At 43.7% G+C, this 22422-nt stretch overlaps 1 protein-coding gene and 1 long non-coding RNA gene across 5 annotated transcripts in view; one reads left to right on the top strand and one right to left on the bottom strand.

Annotated features, from left to right (window-relative positions):
• The window catches only part of ETF1 (eukaryotic translation termination factor 1), a 33440-nt gene extending 11176 nt beyond the window's left edge, over positions 1-22264 (top strand). The window contains 9 exon segments of the mRNA NM_001082767.1: positions 12682-12857; positions 13164-13303; positions 17252-17390; positions 17711-17901; positions 18661-18790; positions 19328-19483; positions 20109-20173; positions 20939-21086; positions 21320-22264. Coding sequence (NP_001076236.1) covers positions 12682-12857; positions 13164-13303; positions 17252-17390; positions 17711-17901; positions 18661-18790; positions 19328-19483; positions 20109-20173; positions 20939-21086; positions 21320-21402 — 1228 coding nt within the window. The 3' untranslated portion in view covers positions 21403-22264.
• The window catches only part of LOC103347881 (uncharacterized), a 32429-nt gene continuing 13690 nt past the window's right edge, over positions 3684-22422 (bottom strand). For all 4 annotated transcript variants that reach the window (XR_011389745.1, XR_011389746.1, XR_011389744.1 and 1 more), the window contains exons 4-5: positions 8827-8894; positions 3684-4778 (exon numbers count right to left, since the gene is read on the bottom strand). This is a non-coding gene — a long non-coding RNA (uncharacterized lncRNA). The remainder of the gene's footprint in view (positions 4779-8826; positions 8895-22422) is intronic.

The following is a 22422-nucleotide window of genomic DNA, read 5'->3' as shown; positions in this document are numbered from 1 at the left end:
ACTCCCGGGCCACAGCAGAGAGCTGGACTGGAAGAGGAGCAACCGGGACTAGAACCCGAGGTGCCGGCGCCGCAGGCGGAGGAGTAGCCTGTTGAGCCGCGGCACCAGCCACTTCCAGGTCTTCCATGTGGGTGCAGGGGCCCAAGGACTTGGGCCATCTTCTACTGCTTTCCCAGGCCACAGCAGAGAGCTAGGTCTGAAATGGAGCAGCCAGGACTCAAGCCAGCACTTGTATGGGATCCTGGCGCTGCAGGTTGGGGCTTAAACCCGTTGGACCACAGTTCCGGTCCCTGTGTACTTAACTCTTCCCATATTAAAGTCACATCAAAAGTATGGTCTTGGGGCAGATGTTCAGCCCACATGCCATATTGGAATATTGTTCAGTCTCAGCCCCATCCCCTGAGTCCATCTTCCTGCTGTCACAGATCCTGGGAGGCAGAAAGTGATTGATCAAATAGCTGGGTCCCTGCCACCCATGTGGGAGGCAAGGATTGAGTTCCCAGCTCCCAGTTGCATTGGCGTATATGGGGAAAGAACTGGCAGGTTGGCACGCATGCTCTGTATCGTTGCCTCCCAAAAAGTTTAAGTGCATATACCTATTTTTTTTTTTTTTAAGAATTATTTCATTTATTTAAAAGACAGTTACAGAGAGAGGTAGAGCCAGAGAGAGAGAAAGGTCTTCCATTCCACTGGTTCACTCCCCAAATGCCTGCAACAGTCAGAGCTGAGCTGATCTGGAGCCAGGAGCTTCTTTCAGGCCTCCCACGCAAGTGCAGGGGCCCAAGGAGTTAGGCCATCTTGTACTGCTTTCCCAGGCCATAGCAGAGAGCTGATTGGAAGTGGAGCAGCCAGGACTCAAACCAGCGCCTGTATGGGATGCCAGCCCTGCAGGCTAGGGCTTTAACCTGCTGTGCCACAGCATTGGCCCTGTATCTATATTTTTAAAAATTAAAATATAATATTTTTTAAGGTTTGCACTTAGTTTTACTCATTTGGGGGAAGATAAATGGAAAACCCACATTCAATAAAGCAATTTTGGAAATGGAGTAGAAATTGGAGGGGAACTGATTGATATCTTAGCTGGTGATCCATGTCATGCTGCAAGCTTAGTGACTCTTCCAGAACTGTTCCTGCTGAGATTTAAGTCGAGCTTTGTCGAGACACTAATGGGTATGAACTTGAAAAAAGGATGATTGAAATCGTTTAGGGCTGGTATCATAGCATAGTGGGTTAAGCCACTGCCTGCAATGCCAGCATTCCAAATGGATGCTGATTCAAGTATCAGCTGCTCTGCTTCTGATCCAGCTCCTTGCTAATGTGCCTGGGAGAGCAGCGGAAGATGACTCAGGTACTTGGGCTCCTGCACCTACGCGAGAGACCAAGATAAAGCTCCCAACTCCTGGCTTTGCCCTGGCCCAACCATAGCCATTGCAGCCATTTGGGGAGTGAACCAGTGGATGGAAGATTGACCTCTCTTTCTGTAACTATGCCTTTCAAATAAATAAAATAATTTTTTTTTTTTTTTAATCATTGGCCATCTGTATCTTGGGCACAACGCTAAGCTTGTTTGGGCAGCAGGTACTCTGAATCCCAGCTGGAGTTTTTAGTAAGTCGTCTCTAAAATGTTCCTGATCTTGACTTGAAAGGAGCTCCTTTCAAGTGAGTGACGAGTTGGATGGCAGGGCATTTGATGGGAAGTGTTCCGGCTTGTAAAAACTGGGGCCCCATGCCAGTGTTGTGGCATTGCAGATAAAGCCACTGCCTGTAATGCCGGCATCCCATATGGGCACCAGTTCATGTTCCAGGGGCTCCACTCTGACCCAGCTCCCTGCTAATGCATCTGGTAAAGCAGTAGAGAATGGCCCAGCCCTGGTCGTTCTGGCCAGGAGTGAACCAGCAGATGGAAGATTTCCCTTTTTCACTTTCTGTAATTCTGCCATTCAAATAAATAAATAACTCTTGAAAAGAAAGCAGGGACCCCTGAGCTTTCACTATTCAATTTAGTTATGTTAGAGCTAGAATATTGTAATCTGGGCTGCTATCACAAGACCACAGAGTGGGTAGGTTTTAAGTGAAACTGATTTTATGGGGCCAGCGCCGTGGCTCACTTAGTTAATCCTCCGCCTGCAGTGCCGGCATCCCATATGGGCGCCGGTTTCTAGTCTGGTTGCTCCTCTTCCAGTCCAGCTCTCTGCTGTGGCCCAGGAGGGAAGTGGAGTATGGCCCAAGTACTTGGGCCCCTGCGCCCACATGGGAGACCAGGAAGAAGCACCTGGCTCCTGGCTTTGGATCGGTGCAGCGCTGGCCGTAGCGGCCATTTGGGGAGTGAGCCAACAGAAAGAAGACAGACCTTTCTGTCTCTCTCACTGTCTAAAACTCTACCTGTACAAAAAAAAAAAAAAAAAAAGTACAAAAAAAAAAAGAAGAAGAAATTGATTTTATGGAGTTCTGGCAGCTCAGAAAGTCAAGATCAAGGTGCCGGCAGGTTTTAGTGTTTGATCAGCGCTGTCCCTACCCTCAAAGTCTGCCCCAGATGGTGCCTTTGGAGGAGAGGAAAGGGAAAGCTGACAACTATTTTAAATTCCAGGGTTTTTGTTTTGGGGATTTGTTTGTTTGTTTGGTCTAGTTCTGTTTATTCTATTTAGTCTATTTACAACTGCTTCCTCCTCCTGTTTCTTAGTTATTTCATTTTCTGAAATGAATCCCCTGGGTGGAAACACAGTTGCAAACATCTTTGATAAGGAAGTGTGCCCCCTAAAATTGGATCTGAGAGAAAGAGAGAGAGAGAGTGTGTGTGTGTGTATGTGTGTGTAGAGAGAGAGAGAGACAGAGAGAGAGAACTCCCTCCCATCTGCTGGTTTGTTCCTCAAGTGTCCATAATAGCTGGGACCAAAGTCAGGAGCAGGAAACTCAATCCTAGTCTCCCACATGGGTGGCAAGAACTCAGTTGCAGTAATCTCTTGGGCAGCACATAAACTAAAATTGGAAGAACTCAGTTGCAGACTACTGCCTCCCAGGGTCTGCAATAGCAGGAAGCTGTAGCTGGGAACTAAACCCAGGTGTTCCAGTATGGGATGTGAGCATCTTAACTGCTAGGCGAAATAGCCCCTAAGCCTTTTTGATTTTGGAAAAGGGATATAGTGGCAGCAGTAAAATAGGGGAAACTTAGTAAAATTAAAGAATGTTACAGGTTGCCTATGCAGTGAGCACTACTTAATGCAACAGCTTTATTTTTCATTCTCCCCTAAGAGGTTTGCTCTACTTTAACATGAGACTCTTTAATTTTTATTTTTTTGTTTACACAAACTGGTCTGACAACTTTGATTGTCTTGCCTCAGGGGTAAATGAGTGTTTATCTTATTTGGAAACTTTCCTGGAAAAACTATAATCTGCTTGTATTAAACCTAACTTATAAAGCAGGGGTTTTTAAAGTAGCCTTTACAGTTTTAAAGTGGAAGCCACCCATTTCATAATATGTATTTCTCCTCCAGTCAGGTGTCTTCAAATAAAATGTTTTCCCACAGATGGTAGGGAAAGGTGTGCAAGGAGACTCATGAAAGGTGATTTTTCACACAAAATTCAAAAGGAATGAGAATCCAAGACTAGCTTTCAAGTAGTGTTTTAGATTTAGCAGCTTGATAGAAATCTAACAAACAAAACTGTTCTTTGGCAAGCTGTACTTCCGAACCATTTTTTTTTTTAATATTTTATTTATTTATTTGAGAGGAAGAGTTATAGAGAAAGGGAGTGACAGAGAGATTTTTTTTTTATTTTGACAGGCAGAGTGGACAGTGAGAGAGAGAGACAGAGAGAGAAAGGTCTTCCTTTGCCGTTGGTTCACCCTCCAATGGCCCGCCGCTGCAGCTGGCGCACCGCGCTGATCCGATGGCAGGAGCCAGGAGCCAGGTGCTTTTCCTGGTCTCCAATGGGGTGCAGGGCCCAAGCACCTGGGCCATCCTCCACTGCACTCCCTGGCCATAGCAGAGAGCTGGCCTGGAAGAGGGGCAACCGGGACAGAATCCGGCGCCCCAACCGGGACTAGAACCCGGGGTGCCGGCGCCGCAAGGTGGAGGATTAGCCTATTGAGCCACGGCGCCGGCCCCGAACCATTTTTAAAAATGGATTCTTAGGACAAGATCATGCTCTTAGGTGTGCATTCACTTCTTTGCCCTCTCTGGAATGGATGTGTGTATAAGGTTGTCCAGCTGTGTTTTACAGTAAAGTTGCATAATGAATGTTTATCTTCTTAACCTATCTGCAGTGGAAAGTAAATAGAGGCTTATCTTAAGGTCATTGCTTTACCCTCCACATCATTGTCTTGCTTGTTTTGGATTCACATTGTTAATTTGTCCCAACATTCTCCTCAGCCTCAAACTTTCTAATCCATTGGAGTCTGTTGTCTGTCCTCTCTTCAGCTGTGAACCTTCACAACTGCTCTTTTTCTCTTCTCTCCCCAGCATGGTAAGGTTTATTTATTTATTTATTTGTTTTAAGATTTATTTATTTGAAATAGAGAGGTCATCCATCCTCTGGTTCACTCACCAAATGGCTGCAACGGCTGGAGCTGAACCAGTCCGAAGCCAGGAGCTTCTTCCAGGTCTCCCACATGGGTGCAGGGGGCCAAGGACTTGGGCTATCCTTTGCTGCTTTCCCAGGTATATTAGCAGGGAGCTGGATTAGAGTGGAGCAACCGGGACTCGAACTGGTGCCCATATGGGATGCCAGCACTGCAGACTGGGGCTTTAACCCACCTGCTCTGCTCTTCCTGGATCCACGAGCTGAGGAGAAAGAAAAGAGTGTTTTGTTTTTTTAAGATTTCCTTTATTTATTTGATAGAGTTAGAGAAGAGGAAGAGACAGAGATATTCCATTCACTGTTTCACTCCCCAAATTGCCTTAACAGTTCAGGCTGGGCCATGCTGAAACTAGGATCCTAAGACTCCATCTGGGTTTCTCGCAAGGGTACAAGGGCCCAAACAGTTGGGCCATCTTCCACTGCTTTCCCAGGCTCGTTTGAAGAGACTTGAACTGCTACCCTATGGGATGCCAGCATTGCAGGCAGCAGCTTAACCCACTGTACTATAATGCTAGTCCCTACCCCTACTGTCTTTGAAGCCCATCCTCATTCCATTCCCTACTGACTGCCTCTGTGCTAGTTTCATCTCCTAAAAAACTCTATAAATCAGGACATGTCAGCTCTTTAAAAACATTGAACCCTTAACTCCCTTGGCTCCTAAAAATTCCAAGAGAACCTAGTGTGAAGATATGTGCCCCCTTGAGAATTGTTCATCAGAAAATCAGCACAAGCTAGCAGAGTTGCTTTTCAAACTTGGCTGTCCTCATTTTTCATATATATGATTTGACTTGTGCATGGAAGACAAGTAGGTGGCACCTACAGTTTGGACCATATTTGAAGTTGAATTTTCCTGCCAAATGTTACTAGGCCCACTAAAGGAAATTTCTTTTCTCTTTCTTGATCTCTAGAGTCTGATGTAACTCCTAAAAGAATCATCAAAAATTTTTTTCAGATACTTGGTTTTAGAAGCCCAGCAAATCTTTGTGATGACGAATGAAATTAAATGGTCATTCATTTCCTGATTCCTCAGTATGCTGAGAATCCTTGCACCCCTATCCAAGGGGTGGCAGCAGAGCACACCATACTGTCTTCTGTTTACTGCTCAAAACTTGTAGCTTATTGGGGAAAATGTCAGAAAGATTATGACCCAGCCTTCTAGGTTTCAGGTAGACACTCCAACAGAAAAAGTACTGGTGTTAGAGAAGTAATTTAACCTGACAATCTGAGAGTAACTATTCGTCATAGTGAAAGAATTAGATACCAAATATGTCTGCTTGTGAAGAAAACTGCTCTATCTAGGAGTAAACTTTCCGACATGAGGTCTCTCCCTAATGGAAATAATGAAGGGAAGGCACCATGGTGCATACATATGAGATTATCTTTGGGCTGGCACTGTAGCGTAGTGAGTGAAGCCACCACTTGCCGTGCTGGCATCCCATATGGGCGCCGGTTTGAGCTGCTCCACTTCCAATCCAGCTCTCTGCTATGGCCTGGGAAAACAGTGGAAGATGCCCCAAGTTCTTGGGCCCCTGTACCTGCGTGGGAGACCCAGAAGATGCTCCTTATTCCTGGCTTAAGACCTCTCTCTGCTTCCTTCTGTCTGTGTAACTCTGACTTTCAAATAAACAAATATTTAAAAATAAATAAATAAATCTTTTTAAAAAAAGAAAAATGCCTTTGCTATGTGAAAGTACAACAGTATTTCAAAAAGTTCATGGAAAACAAAGATGAGTTTGAGTCAAAATCTTAAGGAATTCATGTAGTTTTTTATTTTGATTTTTTTTCCCCTCTCCAAGATTTATTTATTTGAAAGGAACATATCTCAAGATCTGTCTTTCATTCACTGGTTTACTTCCCAAATGATCGCAACAGCTAGGGAATAGGCTAGGCCAGAGCCAAGAACTGCATGAAGGTCTCCCACATGGGTGGCAGTAGCCCATAGGCCATCCTTTTTCTTCTTTTTTTTTTTTTAATTATTTATTTATTTGAAAGGCAGAGTTAGGGAGAGAGAGAGAGTCTTCCATCTGCTGGTTTACTCCCTAGCTAGCCGCAACAGCTAGAGCTGGGCCAATGGGAAGCCAGCAGCTTCCTCCGGGTCTCCCACGTGGGTGCAGGGGCCCGAGAACTTGGGCCATCTTCTGCTTTCCCAGGCCATAGCAGAGAGCTGGATCAGAAGTGGAGCAGCCAGGACCCAAACCAGCACCCCTAGGAGCTACTGGCACTGAAGTGGTGACTTTACCCGCTACGCCACACCACCAGCACCACCCCCCCAAGTTTTTTCTTAGCATGAAATTTCCATGAACTTTCTGAAGACCTCCTCATATATCACATGTATGGGTATCAAAGTTTTGCACCAAAACTTAACACTTTAAATTTTTTCTTGGGGCCAGCGCTGTGGCGCAGCAGGTTAACACCCTGGTCTGAAGCACTGGCATCCCATATGGGTGCCAGTTCGAGTCCTGGATGCACTTCTTCCAATCCAGCTCTCTGCTATGGCCTTAGAAAGCAGTAGAAGATGGCCCAAGTCCTTGGGCCCCTGCACCTGTGTGGGACACCCGGAGGAAGCTCCTGGCTCCTAGCTTCAGATTGGCACAACTCTGGCCATTGCAGCCATCTGGGGAGTGAACCAGCAGAATGGAAGACCTCTCTGTTTCTACCTCTCTCTGTAACTCTTTCAAATAAATAAATAAATCTCTTCAAAAAATAAATTTTTTCTTCCTTTAATTTACCAAGAGATGAGGTCAGCACTGTGATGTAGCAGGTAAAGCCGCTGCCTGCATTGCCAGCTGGTATCTCACGTGGGGGCTGGTTTGAGACCTGGCTGCTCCACTTGCAATCCAGCTCTCTGCTATGGCCTGGGAAAGCAGTGGAAGATGGCCTAAGTCCTTGGGCCTCTGCACCTGCGTGGGAGACCTGGAAGAATCTTCTGGCTCCTGACTTTGGATCTGCACACTCCAGCTATTGTAGCCATCTGGGGAGTGAACCAGTGGATGGAAGACATCTCTGCCTCTCCTCTTTGAAAAATTTACTGAGAGGCAGAGATAGAGAGCAAAACTGCTGGTTTGCTACTCAAATATCCCCAACTGTGGGGTTGGGCAGACACGTGGGAGCTCCGAGTTTAGTCTGTCTACCATGTGAATGACAGGAACCCAGTCATTTGAGCTCTCCCCATTAACTGGGAGCTGGTGTCAGGAGCCAGATCTGCATATCAAAACCGGGCAATCCGATCTGGGATTTTGGCATATTTTTGAAAAAGTTTTTGGAGGGGCTGTACAGCGGCACAGCAAGAGTTAACACCCTGGCCTAAAGCGCCAGCAACCCATATGGGCGCCAGTTCCAGACCCGGCTACTCCACTTCCGACCCAGCTCTCTGCTATGGCCTGGGAAAGCAGTAGAAGATGGCCCAAGTCCTTGGGCCCCTGCACCCATGTGGGAGACCTGGAAGAAGCTCCTAGCTCCTGGCTTCAGATCAGCTCAGCTCCTGCTGTTGTGGCCATCTGGGGAGTGAACCAGCGGATGGAAGACCTCTTTCTGTTTCTCTTTCTCTCTCTGCCTCTCCTTCTCTCTCTCTGTAACTCTGCCTTTCAAGTAAAATGAATAAAATCTTTAAAAAAAAAAAAAAGTTTTTGGAAAGGCAGAAAGAGACATGTATTTTCCATCTCTGGAAAACTACTCAAATGCCCACAGTAAGCAGGGCTGGGCCGGGCTGGGCTAAAGCTAGGGACCCAAGTAGTTGAGCCATCATCTGTTACCTCACAGGATGCACATTAGCAGGAAGCTGGATTGGAAGCAGAAAAGCCAGGACTCAGATTAGGCATTCTAATAAGGGATGCAGTATCCCACGTAGTGAAACTGTGCTGAATACTCACCCCTTATTTTAATTTCTGTTTCCCATGAACTTTCTGAAATACCCTAGGACCTTATTTCATACATTCTTAGATTTCAAGCACCTGTAGTTACAAAGCTATATGGAGGTTTCTTTACATCTTAGCAATCTCTTCACAGTGCTGCTTCCATTCTTTCTTAGCAGTCACTTGGCACATGGTTCATTTGACTTGTACCCAGCTTTCTAGTTTCTTTTTCTTGCCAGCTTTCGTTGAACTCTGGGATGTGTGAAATTCTATTAAAGCTGACACGTTGGGCTGCTGTATTAGGAGAAAGCTGAGACATTTCTGGCAGTCTTCCCAATTTACCTTTCTTGTACCCCACCTGTTATCCAAGGACACTAATAAGTCTAATTTTTAAACTTACAGCTTTCTAAGAGGTTGATCCACAAAGGTCTCAAGAAGTAACAGTCCTTAAGTAGAAAGTAGAAACAGCTGTAAAATGATTAAAAAAAAAAATCTTAATGTGCTTGACATCAGATCAACTTTTCCCTTCACAGTATAAATCCCCTCTATTGTAATGAAGCTAGACTTTCAATCTAGTCATGTTAGTTCTGGGCCTTTAAATTTTTCATGATGTAGACTCAGTCTGTTCATATTGTCAGTCTTTCTCCTTTTTTTTTTTTTTTTTAAATTTATTTTTATGTTTATTTTTTTTTGACAGGCAGAGTGGACAGTGAGAGAGAGAGACAGAGAGAAAGGTCTTCCTTTGCCGTTGGTTCGCCCTCCAATGGCCGCCGCGGCCGGCGCACCGCGCTGATCCAATGGCAGGAGCTAGGTACTTATCCTGGTCTCCCATGGGGTGCAGGGCCCAAGCACTTGGGCCATCCTCCACTGCACTCCCTGGCCACAGCAGAGAGCTGGCCTGGAAGAGGGGCAACCGGGACAGAATCCAGCGCCCCGACCGGGACTAGAACCCGGGGTGCCGGCGCCGCAAGGCGGAGGATTAGCCTATTGAGCCACGGCGCCGGCCAGTCTTTCTCCTTTTAAAACTGGTAATCTAGTTTTCTCCATATGGTGGAATAAAAAATTTATTGGTGATCTAGTAACACAAATTAACATTGCTCTTGAAAACATGCTTTGGCTTTTCCAGAATAAGCTGTCAGGGGCTAGCATTGTGATGCAGCAGATTAAGCTGCATCCCATTTGAGTGTTCATTGAGTCCTGGCTCTTCCACTTCCCATCCAGCTCCCTGCTGATACACTTGGGAAAGCGACAGAAGATAACTGAAGTACATGGGCACCTGCCACCTACAGGAGAGACCCAGATGGAATTCTAGGTTCCTGGCTTCAGCCTGTGTCCAGCCCTGGCCATTTGGGAAGTGAAACAAAAGATGGAAGTTCTCTCTATCTCACTCACTCACTCTTCACTGTCACTTTGTCTTTCAGATCAATCTTTTAAAAAATAAAAAGAGGGGCAGGCATTGTAGCAGAGTCTTGACTGCTTGACTTCCAATCTAGCTCCCTGGTAATGAACCTGGGAGGGCACCAAAAGATGGCCCCAGTGCTTGGGCCCCCACCTCCCCCGTGGGAGACCTGAATGGAGTTCCAGGCTCCAGGCTTCAGCCAGGCCCAGTCCTGGTTGTGGCCATCTGGGGAGTGAGCCAGCTGATGGGGAGGGTATCTGGATCCCTCTCTTTGTAACTCTGACTTTAAAAATAAAATAAATAAGTCTTTCTTAAAAAGACCACTAGACATAAAAGGAATATCCTGTCACTCTAGAGTGTCTATTCTGGACATTATCTATAAAAGGAACTACATAATACACGGTCTTTTGTGATTACATTTACTTGATGTGATGTAAATAAATATACTGTTGCTCTTTTTCAATAGTGTGAGTCATGCTTCTCATGGAATTTCCAATGAATTTCAATGTCTCCAAGTGCTGTATCTTAATTTGACAGGTAGAGTTATAGACAGAAAGGTCTTCCTTCCGTTGGTTCACCCCCCAAATGGCCACTATGGCCGGTGCTGCACTGATCCGAAGCCAGGAGCCAGGTGCTTCTTCCTGGTCTCCCATGTGGGTGCAGGGGCCCAAGCACTTGGGCTATCCTCCACTTCCCTCCTGGGCCACAGCAGAAAGCTGGACTGGAGGAGGAGCAACCAGGACTAGAACCAGTGCCCATATGGGATGCTGGTGCCACAGGCGGAGGATTAGTCAAGTGAGCCACAGCGTCGGCCCCCCTTTTTTCTGTTTGTTTGTTAAGATTTTATTTATTTTATTTGAGAGGTAGAGTTACAGACAGTGAGAGGAAGAGACAGAAAAGTCTTCCTTCCCTTGGTTCACTCTCCAAATGACCGGCAATGGCTGGAACTGCGCTGATCCGAAGCTAGGAGTCAGGAGCTTCTTCCCGGTCTCCCACGCGGGTGTCGGGGCCCAAGGACTTGGGCCATCTTCTACTGCTCTCCTAGGCCATAGCAGACAGCTGGATTGGAAGAGGAGCAGCCAGGAATAGAACCGGCGCCCATATGGGGTGCTCATGCCGCTGGCGGAGGACTAACCTACTGTGCCACGGTGCCAGGCCCTCCCCCCCTTTTTTTTACATAATATTTATGACAAGTCAGGATAAGAAGAAATAAAATTTATAGGAACCTCCTGGAATGAACTTGTCCCATGATTTCAATGCATAGGCAAGGTTGGTTGAGAACTCTTTTTTTTTTTGGAGGAAGTATGTTTTAAATTGTTTTTATTGCTTATTTCTTTGTGTTTTTGTTTTTTGTTTTTGTTTTTTTTTTGTTTTTGTTTTTGTTTTTTGACAGGCAGAGTGGACAGTGAGAGAGACAGAGAGAAAGGTCTTCCTTTGCCGTTGGTTCACCCTCCAATGGCCGCCGCGGCCGGCGTACCGCGCTGATCCGATGGCAGGAGCCAGGATCCAGGTGCTTTTCCTGGTCTCCCATGGGGTGCAGGGCCCAAGCACTTGGGTCATCCTCCACTGCACTCCCTGGCCACAGCAGAGAGCTGGCCTGGAAGAGGGGTAACCGGGACAGAATCCGGCGCCCCAACCGGGACTAGAACCCGGTGTGCCGGCGCCGCTAGGTGGAGGATTAGCCTAGTGAGCCACGGCGCCGGCCTCTTTGTGTTTTTGTATTGGAAAGAGAGAGCTAGATGTTCCATCCACTGGTTCACTCCCAAATAGGCCAGGCCAAAGCCAGGAGCCAGGAACTCTATCTGGGTCTCCCACATAGGTAGGTGGTAGGCACTCAAACACTTGAGCCATCATCATGCTCTCCAGGTGCATTAGCAGGGAGCTGGGTTAGAAGCAGAATAGCTAGGAATCAAACTGGCACTCTGATAAGGGATGTGGGCATTCCAAGTGGTGGCTTGGCCTGTTGTGCCATATTCCAGCCACCATTCATTGTGGTTTTGATTTGTAGTTCCCTAATGGTTAGTGATGGATTGATATGTTTTGAATATGTAGTTATATGTTTGCTTCAGGTAGAAGGAGGAATATTCAAAATGAAGTGTTTCTTAACTGGAAGTGGTAATAAGTATCTTCAGAAGGTGCAGATTAAAGTTACCCGTGTTGATTGGCATCAGTATTGAGGTGAGAGGGGTTGATGGCTATTCAGATGGGACTTCCTTCTGGCAGGCTCTTGGTGGTGGTTACAGTGTATGAGAAAGATTTCATAACTGAGATATTTGTGTGAATTCCAAAGCTCTACTGTTCTCATTATCAAAGGACTTGGCCACCAAATTAATGTTTATAAATTTTCGTGGTGAGCCTGCATTTTTTTGCCCTTTTTTTTTTCTTTTTTTTTTTTTAAGGAGAGAAAAGGATGATACTGTTGTTTCCTCTAGGCTTTGGAAAAAGTTGCCTCATCCTGGCACGTGGCATCTCCCACTGAAGAGCCACCAGATGACAAGCCTCTGCCATGGATGGGGCCTCATGGCCAACTTCTACTCTACTGACACCCCTTGTCAAAGCTTCATCCTAGGGGATTGAAGTGTTTCCCACTCATCCCTTCAGATGCTTTCCTTATAGTTTGTGTCACTCATTATTCATTCAAATAACTGAACACCTATTTTGTCTGAACACTGTACCTCTCGGTAAATTTGGAAGAGTACTACTACTGTAGTCCCTACCTTCCTGGTCACTTTGGGAGTGACCTGTTTCTGTTAACTGAGAGGCGTTTCATGCTAGCTCACTTTACTAAAGATAAATTAACTTAAACTCTCTACTTATAGTATTTGCACTTCTAATGAGTTATTCCTTCCTCCACAGCAATGGCACCAGCATGATATCATTGATCATTCCTCCCAAAGACCAGATTTCCCGAGTGGCAAAAATGTTAGCAGATGAATTTGGAACTGCATCCAACATTAAGTCACGAGTAAACCGCCTTTCAGTCCTGGGAGCCATTACATCTGTACAACAAAGACTCAAACTTTATAACAAAGGTAATCTAGAGCTGGACCCTGTTTCTTTTCTGCATTGTTTGTCTTGGTTATATTTTCCATTTTGACCCTGCTGTGGTGCTTTGTTCACTAGTGTTTCCTTCTAGCAGCTGTCATTGGTGTCTCTTTGGCCTTGGTGTTTTTAACTTCTTTGTTTTGTTGCATTTTTTATTGAAAATTAAAAGATTCTGCATGAGAGAGTTAAGCATATTTCTATTTTATTTAAATGATGATTTAAATATTTAAATGGGCAAGGAACAATAGACTGGGAATATTTAAAGTTAGAGAACTTGTTTATGTTCTTTTCAGTACCTCCAAATGGTCTGGTTGTTTACTGTGGAACAATTGTAACAGAAGAAGGAAAGGAAAAGAAAGTCAACATTGACTTTGAACCTTTCAAACCAATTAATACGTCATTGTATTTGTGTGACAACAAATTCCATACAGAGGTAAGATACTGAAGCACAGAACGTTTTCATCACTACAGAAAGATAAGCCACATGCATCAGTAGTGAATTGAGATCACCTGCCCACCACCAACCTCTCAGCTCTAGACAACCACTAATCTATTTTGTTTATTAATTTGTTAATGGTAGACATTTTATATAATGGTGTAATACAATTTGTGGCCTTTTGTGACTGGCATCTTTCACTTAGCTTTATGTTTTCAAGGTTCATCCATGTGGTAATATGTGTTGGTACTACTACTTTTCTTTGGTGTCCAAATAACATTTCATTATTCAGGAATGCCACATTTTACATAGTTTATCCATTGATGTACAGTTAGGTTGTTTGCATTGTTAAGCTTTTGTGGATAATGCTGCTGTGAACATTCATATACAAGTTTTAATATGACTATTTTCGTTTCTCTTATATTTAGGAGTCGAATTGCTAGGTCATATGATAACTACATTTAACCTTTAGAGAAATCATCAGACTGTTTTCCAAACCATTTAACTTTTTTATATGCCTGGCTATTACACAAAGTAGAATAGCTTACATTTTTTGTGGCAAGTCATTCAGCTTGTTTGAGGGAAGTGGTTAACTAGATTTGGAGAACTAATTAGAGACAAAAAAAAAATTAATAGGCTACTTGGTCTCCATCTCTCCCAATGTACTAGTGATACATTGCAGCCTGGTTTTTAGCTCACAAATTGTAAAATTTTTAGTAATGGAACTATAAGCTGCTTCCCTCACCCCACCATAAAACTTTTGAATGACAGGAGCTGCCATGAGATGAACTTTAATGGTGGAAAGGAAACCTCATTAGAGTGACCTAAATCAGTCAACAGTAGAACAATCAGGAATTCACAGCTGGCTCCTAGTTCCGTCTCTTGCTTTTCATCGACCAAGGGAAAAACCTCTACAGTGGAATTAGAACTGACATTTGTCGACACAGTTTACAATGGATGATTTTTGCTAACTTGACAGGAAGTCCAGTTCCAGTTGGATCTTAGTCAACTGCTTAGATGATCCAAGCTGTTTTTCTCTTAACTACCACAGCCGCCTCCTGGCAGGGGCTTCACTGGGGAGGATCTTAACTGTTCTGTCCTACTACGTATGTTGTTCTGATGAAAGCAAGTCTTGAATCTTGATTTAAGCAGTATCTTGTACCCATTTTGTCTAGCTTTACACTAATTTTTCTAAGCCTTAACTCTTCCTTCAAGGTACTGTTTAATTTTGCTAGTTTGTATATTTTGGTTTTAACTGATCTGTGAATAATAGAAGTGAATGTAGTAAGGGATAAATCTATTCCTTGACAAGACGACTTGCTGGAAACCTCAAGCTACCTGAGATTATAAAAAAGCAATTTTTTTTAACATGTGCAGTATTCATGTCTTTATGCTAATTATCAAGGGTGGTTTGGTTAAAGATGGGTTCCTAGTAGATTCATCTCCTTTGTAGGCAGTTCTTGAAGGAGCTATTTTCTTCCCCAGTTAAAAATGTGGGCCGGCGCCGTGGCTCAATAGGCTAATCCTCTGACTGCGGCACCGGCACCCCAGGTTCTAGTCCCAGTTGGGGCGCCGGATTCTGTCCCGGTTGCCCCTCTTCCAGGCCAGCTCTCTGCTGTGGCCCGGGAGTGCATTGGAGGATGGCCCAAGTCTTTGGGTCCTGCACCCGCATAGGAGACCAGGAGAAGCACCTGGCTCCTGCCTTCGGATTAGCGCCATGCCCTGGCCGCAGCGGCCATTGGAGGGTGAACCAACGGCAAAGGAAGACCTTTCTCTCTGTCTCTCTCTCTCTCTCACTGTCCACTCTGCCTGTCAAAAAATAAAAAAATGGGCCGGCGCCGCGGCTCACTAGGCTAATCCTCCGCCTAGCGGCGCCAGCACACCGGGTTCTAGTCCCGGTCGGGGCGCCGGATTCTGTCCCGGTTGCCCCTCTTCCAGGCCAGCCCTCTGCTGTGGCCAGGGAGTGCAGTGGAGGATGGCCCAGGTGCTTGGGCCCTGCACCCCATGGGAGACCAGGAAAAGCACCTGGCTCCTGGCTCCTGCCATCGGATCAGCGCGGTGCGCCGGCCGCAGCGCGCCGGCCGCGGCGGCCATTGGAGGGTGAACCAACGGCAAAGGAAGACCTTTCTCTCTGTCTCTCTCTCTCACTGTCCACTCTGCCTGTCAAAAAAATAAATAAATAAATAAATAAAAATAAAAAAATAAAAAAATGTAATGGGTGGTGCAGGCATGTGGTCTAGCAGTTAAGCTGATTAAGATGCCTGCATGCTTCAGTGGAGTGCCTGGGTTCTGTACCCAACTCAGCTCTGACTCTAGCTTCCTACCAGTGCAGACGCTGGGAGGCACAAGTGGTGGCTCAGGTACTTAAGGCTCTGCCACCCACATGTTCCCAGCTCCTGGCTTTGGCCTGTCCCAGCTGTTGCAGGCAGTTGGGGGTGTGAACCAGCAGACAGGTGAGCTCATTGCTTTCTCTCTCCCTCTCCTTCTCTCTCTCAAATAAATGAATACATAATTGGAGAAAACAGGGAGTATTAATAATTTCTTAGTTCTAAAGAGATTGTCACCTGGCAACTAGTGATCTGCCAAGCCCATAGAATTCAAATTCCATCATGAAAACTTTTATCTGTATGTGGGTCCCAGAACTATTTTTTTAATTAATTTATTTGAGAGGTAAAGTTACAGGAGAGGGAGAGACGGAGAGGTACTCCATCTGCTGGCTCACTTCCCAAATGGCCATAACTGCCAGAGCTGGGCTGATGGGAAGCCAGGAGCCTCCTCCAGGTCTCCCACAGGGGAGCAGGGGCCCAAGCACTGGGCCTTCTTCCACTGCTTTCCCAGGCCATTAGCAGAGAACTGGATCGGAAGAAGAGCAGCTGGGACACAAACTGGCACCTGTATGGGATGCCAGCGCCACAGATGGAAGTTTAACCTACTATGTCATAGTGGTGGCCCACAGGACTATTTAAATATTTTGAGTTTAACATCCAGGCATCATTAATGGAGCTCAGTCTGAGTCTTCTGTGAGGGTGTCATGGTCCTAAGTACTTGAGCCATGACCTGCCTCATCCCAGGCCTGGTGTTGGCAGAAAGCTGTATCAGAAGCAGGGAAGCTGAGGCTCACAACAACTATAACAAGGAATGTGGGTGTCATAAGTGTGCCAGCCACTGTGCCATAGATCTGCCCCCAAAATTCTTTTCATCATGCAAAACAGAAACTTAATACTCATTAAAAAATAACTCCTGGGGCCAGCATCATGACACAATGGGTTAAGCTGCTGCCTGTGATGCAAGTGTCCCATGTGAACACCACTTCAAGTCTCTGTGTCCAAAACTCTTTCAAATAAATTATTAAAAAAAAAAAAAAAAAAAAAAAAAACTCGCTGTTTTCCCCTTCCCTCCATCACCTGGTAACCACCATTAACTACTCTCAGTACCCCATATGAATAAAATCAGGCAGTGTTTGTCTTTTTTGTGACTAGCCTAGTTCACTTTGCATAATATGTCCTCATTCATTCATGCTGTAGCATATTGCAAAATTAGCTACGTTTTTTGAGACTAATTTTTCAATGTATTGATATACCACTTATCTACTGTGCTTATCCATTTATCCATTGATAGAGGGGTTACTTCCAAATGAATAATGATATTGTAAACATGAGTATAGAAATATTTTTAAATCTGTATTGGTTTTGTGTTTACATACCTAGGTCAAGTGTATTGAAGGACTCCACATAGATAACCACTGGCTATTATGACATCAGTTAAAATTTGTCTATAAGGATTACATACCTACATCTGAAGTTTCTAAATTATCCCATTAAATCATTTTTTCCATAGCACTTATACCACAATGAGTGGAATAAAAGGGCTTATATGTGTCCTTCCAGGTTTTGACCTTAACAGAGCTTTGGAATTCATCATGTGGTACTTGTGTTTGCTTTTCAGGCTCTTACAGCACTACTTTCAGATGATAGCAAGTTTGGCTTCATTGTAATAGATGGTAGTGGTGCACTTTTTGGCACACTGCAGGGAAATACAAGAGAAGTCCTGCACAAATTCACTGTGGATCTCCCAAAGAAACACGGTAATATTGAAAGAGAACATGACCCTATTTGTCTTTTGCTTAACAATAAGGAAACCCAAATAGTATGATGGGGGGACAGGCGATCTAGGTAACAGAGAGGAAGTCATCCTGGACTTAGTGATAGATTTAGTAGTTAACTCTTTGAAAAAATAAGTAACAGTTTATGCTAGACCTTTTGTTCAAGGATGGTAAATTTTTTCCTTGTCCTTTCCTTGGATAATAGCATGCATGATTGTTTTTTATTTTATTGCTTTTTAAAATGCAAGGCCTTGTGTACTTCTTAATAATTGCCTTTTTCTCTCACTACTTTTGTGTCGAAGGTAGAGGAGGTCAGTCAGCCTTGCGTTTTGCCCGTTTAAGAATGGAAAAGCGACACAACTATGTTCGGAAAGTAGCAGAGACTGCTGTACAGCTGTTTATTTCTGGGGACAAAGTGAATGTGGCTGGTCTCGTTTTAGCTGGATCAGCTGACTTTAAAACTGAACTAAGTCAATCTGATATGTTTGACCAGGTAAGTGAGAAGTAGATAGTCCATGGTATATGTCTATGGGTATAGGTTGAGTCCTTTGTATGAGCACTGGGTACACCTACCTGTTTGAATTTACAATACCTTTCCTGGGTCAAAAACGTAGCTTTAAGATAAATGGTGGCGGGCTTATAGGTGTTTATTAGGAAACATTACCTACTTTTCTGGATCCTTCCTCTTTTGAAGTCAGCCATTTTTGAGTTGGGGTGCTATGGCATAATTGGTTTTAAAAAAGAATTTGACTTCACAGAAACTATAAACTTCTTTACTGTCTTATTCTGATTTATTCCTAAGGTAAATAAAGCAGCAAAATGACAGAGGTATTAAGTCTAAAACATTTAATCCAGAAGGATCTTCTGGTTCAAGATACAGGCTCAGCCATAACCTGTTCCCAAGGAGTTCTTATGGGAGAGGTAGCAATATAGTAGACAGTGTCACCAAAGATACCATCTTGTATTCTTAAGTGGCAGGAGCCAGTAGCTCCCCCTTTTGTTCCTAAGATACTTACTTTTGTGTACATTGAATGACTTATCCTACCGTAGGTTTAACATAATATGTCATATGAATGGCTATAAGTTTGCTCTGGCAACATTGCTCACTTTTGAGTTAGCCCTTGAATAAATAGGAATCCTCCATATTTAGACATTAGTGATTACAGTGTTAATCTTTGTATGTCATTAAGAGGTAAAGGAGTCTTGGTAAAGATGTTTTAAAGTAATAATGATTTTTTTTTAATTGTGTCAGAGGTTGCAATCAAAAGTTTTAAAATTAGTTGATATATCCTATGGCGGTGAAAATGGATTCAACCAAGCTATTGAGTTATCTACTGAGGTCCTCTCCAACGTGAAATTCATTCAAGAGAAGAAATTAATAGGTATCAATGAAATGCAGCTACTTATTATGTGTTTTTGTGTATTAAATGTGTATGGATGATATGTATGAAAGAAACACTGGAAAGGTAAAAAAGAAAAAAGATGAAGTATTTTGTTAAATCTTCTGCTTCTGTGGAATCATTATTTTTAATATTCAGTCATTAGGTCTAATAAGTGTGCTTAATTATATTCATATCCACAAGGGAAAACAATATACGTTCACCTTTCAGTATCTGAGGGGGGCTGGTGCTAGACCTTCTCCTTCTCTACCCTGATAACAAAATCTACAGATGCTCAAACCTCTTCTATAAAATGGCATAGTTTTTGTATGTGGTTGTTATGCTGTATTGTTTACGGAATAATGACAGGATTAAAAATCTGTACATGTTTGTTACATATTCAGGCCCAGCTATAAAGTACTTTTCAATGACAGCTTAACTGGTTCCCCCCACACACACATCTTTTTGATCTTGGGTTGGTTGAATCTGCTGATTAGAAATCCAGTTGTATGCTTTATTGACCTGTCACTAATACCACAGGACGATACTTTGATGAAATCAGTCAAGACACGGGCAAGTACTGTTTTGGAGTTGAAGATACGCTAAAAGCTTTGGAAATGGGAGCCGTAGAAATTCTAATAGTCTATGAAAATTTGGATATAATGAGATACGTTCTTCATTGCCAAGGCACAGAAGGTATGAGAATTAGAAAATAGGTTGCTGTTTGATACTGATCTGTGCATTCAAGAAGCCTGAGGGTGGAGATTGGAAAGGATGGCTGATCTCATGAGCAGTCAGAAGTCAGATCTACTCTTCTTTCTCCACTGCTTTGCTCATAGCACATACCTGTGTAAATTTTTCAGCTTGAACTGCTTAATGCCTGATTATATTTGCTGAAGAGCAGTCTCTGTGTTTTTGTTGTTCTTACTTGCTAAAGAGAGCTCTCATCTGTTCGTTCATTCCCCAAATGCCCAAATGGGTTGGTGATGGGGACCTAAGTATTTGAGCCATCACTTGCTGTCTATCAGGATGCACATTGTCAGGAAATACAAACCCAGAGCAGAGCCAAAACTGGAACTCAAGCAACCATTGGGCCAGACCACTCACCTGAGGGTCAGTTTTAATGTCTTTGATTTTTTTTTTTTTTTTTAATGGTGGGAGCAATTTACCTGCTTGACACTCAGTGAATGCTGGTGGAAAGGAAGTTTATAGAATGAATTTAGAAGCCTTTTCCTTATCCAACTGGCCTCATTTTGTAGGACTTAACCCCATTAGTATTTGACAACCAGTTTAACACATTGTTTTCCTCTTAATACTACAGAGGAGAAAATTCTTTACCTAACTCCAGAACAAGAGAAGGATAAATCTCATTTCACAGACAAAGAGGTATGTGGTTGTTTTCTTGGTTTGGTATACACGCAAGGAAACATGATTGTGTGTTAGAGCTCGGGCAGTTACAATGTCAGCCTTGGGAAATCAAACCACATTCCGCTTGAGGAGTTCAGTGGGGATTTTTTTTCTTAAAGTAGTTAAGCACTAAGGAGAACTTTCCCCTATCCTTGAAATAATAGAGAGGAAGATTTTATTTGAGTATGCCTCTCGCGCTCTGAAACCTGTGCTGCTTTGTTTCACTTACTTTATTAGCTGCTCCACCACAACAGCATCTTTGGGCTTGGTCTAAATGTGTCATGACATTTAATTTAAAGTGTCACCTTACCACAAGATGACTTTTAAGTGGTAGCTTCCTCAAACTCTGAGTTGTTGGACTTTGTTCTTTAAGAGCCGCTCCCAACAGCAGTTCTGGCACATCTCTTCTGGTCTGCTGAATGGCTGCCACAGAGACGCTGCAGCAGCCTGACTTCCAGAGTCAGCAGGAGTCATAAAAGTCAAAACCACTCAGTGTCTGTTGACATCTCATGACTGAGGCTTGAGCCCAAGGAGAAGGAGTATTTAAAATAATCCCACAGTTTCTCTGCAGTCTGCATTATGTTATTAGAAACCAGAATTCACTTTGTTTTATAGGAGTGCACGTGCGCACACACATGATAATGAGTGACAGCACCGAATGATGGTAGGCAAGAGAAGTGAGGGGGTGAGGCCTGCTATGTCCTAACCACTTGGTTTTTGCTGTCTTCTGGTGAATCCCTGTAGACAGGACAGGAACATGAGCTGATTGAGAGCATGCCCCTGTTGGAATGGTTTGCTAACAACTATAAAAAATTTGGAGCTACATTGGAAATTGTCACAGATAAGTCACAAGAAGGATCCCAGTTTGTGAAAGGATTTGGTGGAATTGGAGGTGAGTAGCGTATCAACAAAGTGAACTTAAAAACAGGGTCTCAGGCCAAGGCCTATGCTGACTAGCCTAAAATAAATTACTTCAGATTAGCTGTGCTCATTGGCTACTGAGGCAGGTGGTTGGGACAGCAGATGGTTACACAATCTTTGATTTGGACCAGTTTTTATCATCTCTTTGCTTTTCTATAATTGTGTAAGAGAACTGGACTTTATATTTGTGGTTTCTTTCTCCAGGTATCTTGCGGTACCGAGTAGATTTCCAGGGAATGGAATATCAAGGAGGAGACGATGAATTTTTTGACCTTGATGACTACTAGGTAGTCGACATGGGTCCGGCAAAACGTGCCTCGCCCTCCAGCATCCAACCCAAGGAGCATACCCGTGGTGGAATCCAAACAGATCCCTGCCTTACAATTGGAACATTTCCAGAACTTAATCCATGAGCATTGGATATTGAAAAGAAAACCGAAACAAAACCAGGCCCAACCCTACACTTTGGTTTGTCATGGTGTCAGCGCAGCAGCCTACAACTAAGTTCCTAAATGCCACTTTGGACTAATTTAAAAAAGAATCCCAATTTTTACTTTTACTCGATGGTGAAATTGGTTGCTCTTGTATTTTATGAAAAAATGATTTTTTTAACCTTCATACATAGAAGCAAAAATACTTTAACTGCTGTAAACCTTCAAAAGTTAATAGAAGTGAGATCATACTGGTTTGTTTCTTATTTTGATTGGAGAAAAATTAAATTGCTGCATTTCGCAGTGACCCATTTACATGGCATTCTCAGCTTAGACTGCATAAGAAGAAATATATGTGGTGAAATGTTGGAACCATTTCTCTCTTGGTCTCTGTTTAATGTTGAAAGGGTGAGCTAATAGGAGGCAATGTCATCTTCACTCCCTCACACTCTCCCTTCCCCTACAGACTGTCAATTTCAAGGATGCAAACTGCATTGCAAGGTCAAACTGACTCAAGAAGCATCTGGGCCAGTGCACTGTTTACTTCCATGTGTTTGGCAGCCACGTTTGGGCACAGCATTTGGGAGCCCTTTGTATCAGTTGCTTTGACAAAGGTCCCCTAATCCTAGCCTATTAGAAACCAGTTGGAGATGGATATGATGGGGCTTCTGTGCTGTTGCTGGGATTGGGAGAAATAAAACATGCAATTTCAGTGGAAGCAAAGAAATTTAAAGTTTATTTGCTTGGGTCTATCCTTGGTAAAAGGGAGGTGGTTGTGTTTTCCTTATGTTGGATGGCATGAGATTATGTGAATGTTTTGATTTTTTTTAAATGAACTGCAAGATTTTTCACAGGAACGACAGACAAAACATGTTT

The sequence above is a fragment of the Oryctolagus cuniculus genome, chromosome 6, assembly GCF_964237555.1.
Source record: "Oryctolagus cuniculus chromosome 6, mOryCun1.1, whole genome shotgun sequence".
Taxonomy (NCBI): Eukaryota; Metazoa; Chordata; class Mammalia; order Lagomorpha; family Leporidae; genus Oryctolagus; species Oryctolagus cuniculus.
The sequence above is the reverse complement of the archived record's forward strand: the minus strand, read 5'-3'. Positions and strand labels throughout refer to the sequence as shown.